We start from the raw sequence: 6,121 nt of genomic DNA on the forward strand, positions 1-6,121 counted from the left end.
GAAGTACCCCATACTCAGTAACAAATGTTTACTATACGACATCCTAAAAATAAAAGATGTGATGAATACGCTCAGATTGCCGGCTTTTTGGAGGAGACCAGAGTAAATGTTTGAATACGTTAAAATCGCGAGCATTTGACACAATTTAAATAAAAATCTACACTGATTCAACAATAGAAAGACTACTAGACCTGTTCAGAATATTTTTGAACAATTCTTGCGAAGAAAACCAATTTTTGTTTCGCGTCGTAAACTGTCATTTTAAATAAGATCACTTGACACCTTGGCAAAATATGGATCAACAGGTCTGTGCCAAAATTAGGAGAAGGAAAAAAAAAATTATTTCACGGTTTCCTCACGTCGAGTTATTCCTTGCGTTTGTCCTCGTATCGAGTGTCCACTCTGGCCAACATCCTATGATTGGGTAACGATTATTTGTATCAGTGTAAAGGCAGAGAATAGCCCACTCGGAAGTTTGTTCTAGACATCTCCGCGATATCTCTGAGACAAAAAGTTGAGTCTCCTAGATATTTTTCTTCGATGTCTAGAACCTGTCACACCTCAAATCCGCCTCAAATGCAACAACCGTTTACACCGGTGTCTACCTCAAATTTTAGACGAGCAAACCGTTTGAACCGGAAAGGCTTTGACATATCGGTTCTCTTAGATAACGTAGAGATATCTAATAGACATAAGTATCACATGTCTTCTAGATTTTTGCTAGATATGGTGTAGATGTGGGTACCTAGTGATTCTTCTTCTTCTTTCTATTCTTTTATATTTTTCATGATTTGTTTTAGGTTATTTTGGGAAACATTTATAAATGTATACTATAGTATATATTTTTTATTTCCATTTGAATATTATATAAAACAATTTATAATATAAATAATTATGTGAAAGAATAACTGGTCGACTCGCTGGAATCGACTACTGGCAGAAGATGGAATCGGCAGCATTGTGGGGTGATTGACATCTTATCAAAAGATTGGCCATCCAAACGGCCTCTGCTTCCCGGTCCTGAGATTGGAGAAGCGGCCAATTTAAAAAGGAATCCTGTGCAAAAGAAAGGAAGGGAATTCTGTTACAATCTTTACTGAACTTCAAAAGGAATCTATACTAAATATATTCTAAAAATCTATGAGGAATCCTTTCCGAAATTCAAATGGCATTTACTCGGCTACCGTCACAATTTCATTAGGAATGCCGGCCAAATGTCGGAATGAATATCTGAATTAACTGGGTTCCAGAGAAAATGTCGGCTTGATTACAAAAGGAATACTTACTGGAATTCAGTCGCTATTTCCTGTTAAATACAATCGATGATTCTTTGTGATGTCATTCTCGATGTCATTAGCCACCCGGATAAAAAAATACAGTACTTTGTATGGTTTAATTCATTGAAATACTATTGATTATATGGTATACAATACAGGCTATTGTACATCTAATGTAGATTTTAGTAGTTGAAAAACACCTCTATTGTACTTACATTAAACGCACAACAAATTCAACTGTTATCTATACATTTTATTATATTTTAGTTGTTTGCTTGTGTTAATAAAAGACAGAACACAATTTTGAAATAATTGTGTTTGGTGGATCAAAAAATCAGTTGTGAAAATAAAAATAATTTGATTATTGAAATATTTATCATTTCGAAACAAAAATTGAAAACAATTAAATAACAATAGCTTTCATTGTGAAAAAAGTTATTTAATTTTTCCACAATTTTTTTCTTTCAAATATTATTATTAAAATAATAAATGTTCATATTATTAACAATAATTGATGATGAAAAAATATTAAAAAAAAACTTTCTATTTAACTCGTTAAAACCTAGTTTTTTATTAGCGTGTATGTTTTGTTTACGGGCAGTGAAAAAGTCGAAATTGTAGACTGCCAAGGTGCAGGGAGTGTCGGAGGCGCAAGAAGTGTCTGTTTCGTTGTTGTTGGATGGGGATAAACGGTGGATCATTGGTCACTGTGCCGTGTTATGAGGGTGAGTATCTACTGTTTTAAAACTCCCGAGCTTACATTGAATGATTTTATGCGCTGCGGGAGGATATACTATGAACTTTCCGGGTGTTCTTGATTTTCACCAGCATTTTCCTTTTATAAAACTAAACATTTTTATCTGTCTATAAACTATCAACATTTTCCTTTTTTCACAAAAGCAACAGTTATGAATTTGATATAATTTCATTTTTTCGTTTATTTACTCAGTAAATAAGAAAGATCCCAGCGAGCAAACGCATCTGGCGAGGCGTGTGCGAATCCGCTGTTGGACTTCGTCCTTCGTTTGAAGCCAAGACATCAACACAGCTGCTTCATCGCCAGTGCCAGCCGAACTGAAGAAGATCCTGATTCTAGAATAATACCGGATAAAGACTTGGCTCGAGTTTGTTAGAAATCGTAAGTATTGTGGGTTATATCAAGTGTCAAGTTAATACATTTAATTTTAAGTTAATAAGTTTAAATTTAATCTTGCTATATTACAGAACATCGAAATGCACACCACCGAGAGTGCTGCGCAAGAATCACGTCCGCGGCCAGAAGACTGACAAGGCAGATATCTTTAGAAACATGAAGTGGACATTCGGTGGCAACAGTTGCGTGATTTTCTACATTCGTAGAAAGTCATCCTGCATCAATTCAGAAAAAATATGAAATCCATTTCAAAATTGCAAATCGCAAATATTTAGCATTTGCTAAGACAAAACAATATTATATTATCTATGTGCTAGTCGCAGTTAACTAAACTAAAGTTAAATTAAAATCAAATTAAATTTGAATTGAAATTCAATTATAATTTAATAAAAAATTAAAACCAAACTTAAATTCAATTAGGATTTATTAAAACTTCATTGAAATTTATTGAAATTTTATTAATTCTCCATAAAAAACCAGTTTAAAATAAATTAAAATTTAATTAGAGATAATTGAAAAGTTAATTAAAATACCATTAAAATTAAATTTAAGTTATATTAAAATTATGCTGATAGAAATATATCAAAATGAAATTATGAATAATTAAAATTAAATATTTTCCATGTATCAATAAAATAAATTGTAAAACATAAAATTGTATTGTATTTCTATTGTAGTATTAGAGTAAAATTAATTATAAATCTTATTGTATTTCTGTAGTAAAACAATAGAAAAAATATGAGGAAACATTTGAAACACATTGTTTTCTATTGTTTTGTCCCTAGAAATCATCCAATTGAAGAACCGTAAAATCAATTGTTTTGCTCTGAATTTAGTATGGAAAATTTTCGATTTTTTTATTGTAAAGATACATAACAACCCCCATTTTTTATTGTAAAAGTTCCATTTACCATTAATTTTATCGTGGAAAACCATTATTTCTTATGTGATTTTATTGTCAGAATTACATTATATTCAATGGTAATAATTGTGTTTTGAATGGTGTTGTTACAGTAAAATTAATGATATTTTAATGATATTTTTTATCCGGGCAGTTGCCAGACGGTCCATCTCGCCTCGAAATCATTATTACCATGCACATTACTGAACAAGAATATGCCTGGCGTCGTAAACCCGAAACCGCGTCATCGTTTCCGCAAAAGGCGAACCACCAGCCAACCGGCGCCGCTAAAAACAAAGAAATAGAATTCTAGTGAAAAATATACATGAAGTAAAATACATACTTACAAACTCCGAATCAGGCGAATCAGGAGTACGACTCGGTCAGAACGGTCAGGGCTGCTTGATACCGAGGGCTTGGGGAATTTTTGTCACGACCGGACCAAAGGGCAGTCAACTGGACTGGTGAAAAAAACATGGCGAAGCCGCGAGGGTGACGAAAAAAGCGCGCATGTTTTGACAGTTGCACCGCTTCGTTTGCTTGGCAGTATGGGTGAACCGCTGAGCACACACGCTAAAAAGGGATTGGTTCGAGCACAAGATAAATTTGAGGCATGGCTAGGATGGTTTGCATCTTATCCAGGTAGATTCCTGTTCTCTTTTAGACATCCTTCCATGCGGGAGGAAACATGATGGAAAGTGGAAAAAGGCAGTTGAGTCTTGAGTCTGGGTACGCGGTTTGAATAGACGTGTTCTGTACCAAGCGGTTACGATCGAATCGGGAATATAGTTTTGAGTGTCTAACCAGTGTGTTAATATATAAATCCAAATCGAAAAGCGCTTATCAAAATTAAGATTGATTCAAACATCAACCACTACAACACACCGGTTCCACAATTTTGACGGGGCGTAGAATTGCTTGAACACCAATAATAGTAATAATAAAAAAAATTCGATTCACTGCTGGAAATTCATTAATGATAAGTCGAGTCAAGTACGATACACTGAACAGTAATAAATGGAATAGTACAAACTCGTGCATCTGAATGGGGTCAAGTCAAATTGTTGTAAGTTACCTCATTTTGACGGAATCTATTCCTTAAACTGAAACAATATACCTAGAACATTGTCGCTGATTCTCCAACTCCATGCAGTATAATACTGCTCCGTTTGTTTGAAATCTTTTCAAATATTTTCATGTTTCAAACTCAAATTTAAAATGAATGCATCCGCTGCTTATATTATACCATAACTGAATGAAACGTACATCTAGAGTTTAAAACTATTTGTCATCCCATGCAGTTTCTTAATTGCCCTCGAACTCCGGCAGGTCAAATGTAGGTAGCTCAAGAGGCGCCAACGCTGGTAGACCCTTCTGATGATAATCATTCACTTCCATTACGTCACGGTCCGTTTCCACAGATGCTATGCGCACATTATGTTCCCTATCCAATCTCCTGTTAGCGGCCGTTTTGTCCCCAGCGTCATTTCTATACAAATTAAGAGTTTCCTTAAGCGTCTCGTTTTCCGTGACATATTCGTCGATATTTTGCGTCATTCGATGCACTAACACATGCAGGGAATGGTTCAAGGTGATCAGATCCTCCACAGCGGGCATCCTGTGTTCGTTAGAATTTTGCGCCATCGTTTCCAGCAAGCTATCGGTTTCATCCAAGTTCTGATAGATTGCAACCTGTAGTTCGCTGTACTTATCCATCTTCTCCAGCTGCTTCGCCAAGAACTCCGGATTCCTCTTTCGCTGGTATTCCAGAGCCTTCATATAGCGTTCGTATTGTTGCTTTCTGTGGCGCACAAATTCAACTTGCTTCTGGTGATATTTACGCTGCAGTTGGAGAGATTCAATGACGACAGCAGACTGGGGAGCAATTTTTAATGCTTCCTCAATGTAGGACGCTGCCTTGCGATGGTTTTCGATGGCTTCATCAAATCGTCGGTGCTTCGAGTGATGTTCCGCTCTTCGGCCATAAACGTGAGCCTGTAAAATTCCGATTGAGCGATTCGCGGTTGTGCAATACGGAAAATATTGTATTTTTTACCATGTTGAGGAATGAATTCTCCATATCACAATCTTTAATTTCAATTCAACTTGCTAATGATCAATATAAAGTATGTATATATTAACTTGTTATCGTTAAAAATTAACAATAACAACTACAATTCGTATTAAATTAATCAGATAGATAAATACAGCGAATCAGATTTTTATTTCGTTTGATTTGAGTAAGAAATTTTTTGAAAACAAAAATAAATTAGTCAACATTGATGTTTCATAAAGACGAATATAGGCAACGCAAATCTTAACAGTTAAATAAGTTATTGTTCAAGCAATTTTATCGGCAATTAGAACCATCGCATCTAACATTTTATAAGTATCTGAAGAAGTTTTATACATCTGCTACCTAACAGCAGTTGAAATTCCTAGTTTTCATGAAAACTGCAGAAAAACTCGCACTTCACATTTGCAACTTAGGCTTTTTTGGAACGACAATGTTGAACTGTCATTCCAAAACAGATGTCAGCAAAAGAACAAACGTTCTTTTATCTCTGAGAACGTACGCAGCCATATACACGATTAGAAAAAATAAATAAAAAAAGTCACGGTTTAAAAAAAGGTGCTTTTCACTCAAATCGAGGGGTTAGGGTAGGAACCCAAAATTAAGTTTTTTTTTAATTAATCGAAATTCAACTAATATTAAGTAAAATATACTCAATTTTAAATAAAAACTAACCAAAAGTTAGGTTAATTTCACTTAACTTTTGTAAACATAAT

At 34.6% G+C, this 6,121-nt stretch overlaps 1 protein-coding gene and 1 long non-coding RNA gene across 2 annotated transcripts; one reads left to right on the top strand and one right to left on the bottom strand.

Moving 5' to 3' along the window:
- The first annotated feature begins 1,871 nt into the window (after window positions 1-1,871).
- LOC134223447 (uncharacterized) lies at window positions 1,872-2,935 on the top strand. The gene is made up of 3 exons (XR_009982582.1): window positions 1,872-2,002; window positions 2,227-2,415; window positions 2,502-2,935. It is a non-coding gene; the product is annotated as an uncharacterized LOC134223447 (long non-coding RNA).
- A 1,608-nt stretch (window positions 2,936-4,543) lies between these two features.
- LOC134226884 (nuclear receptor-binding factor 2-like) lies at window positions 4,544-5,802 on the bottom strand. Its single transcript, XM_062707959.1, has 2 exons — window positions 5,388-5,802; window positions 4,544-5,326 (listed from the first exon to the last, which is right to left on the bottom strand). The coding sequence occupies exons 1-2, from the start codon at window positions 5,409-5,411 to the stop codon at window positions 4,637-4,639; spliced, it is 714 nt and encodes a 237-aa protein (XP_062563943.1). The 5' UTR covers window positions 5,412-5,802; the 3' UTR covers window positions 4,544-4,636.
- Window positions 5,803-6,121: the final 319 nt, after the last annotated feature.

This window comes from Armigeres subalbatus, chromosome 3 (genome assembly GCF_024139115.2).
Source record: "Armigeres subalbatus isolate Guangzhou_Male chromosome 3, GZ_Asu_2, whole genome shotgun sequence".
NCBI classification, from domain to species: domain Eukaryota; kingdom Metazoa; phylum Arthropoda; class Insecta; order Diptera; family Culicidae; genus Armigeres; species Armigeres subalbatus.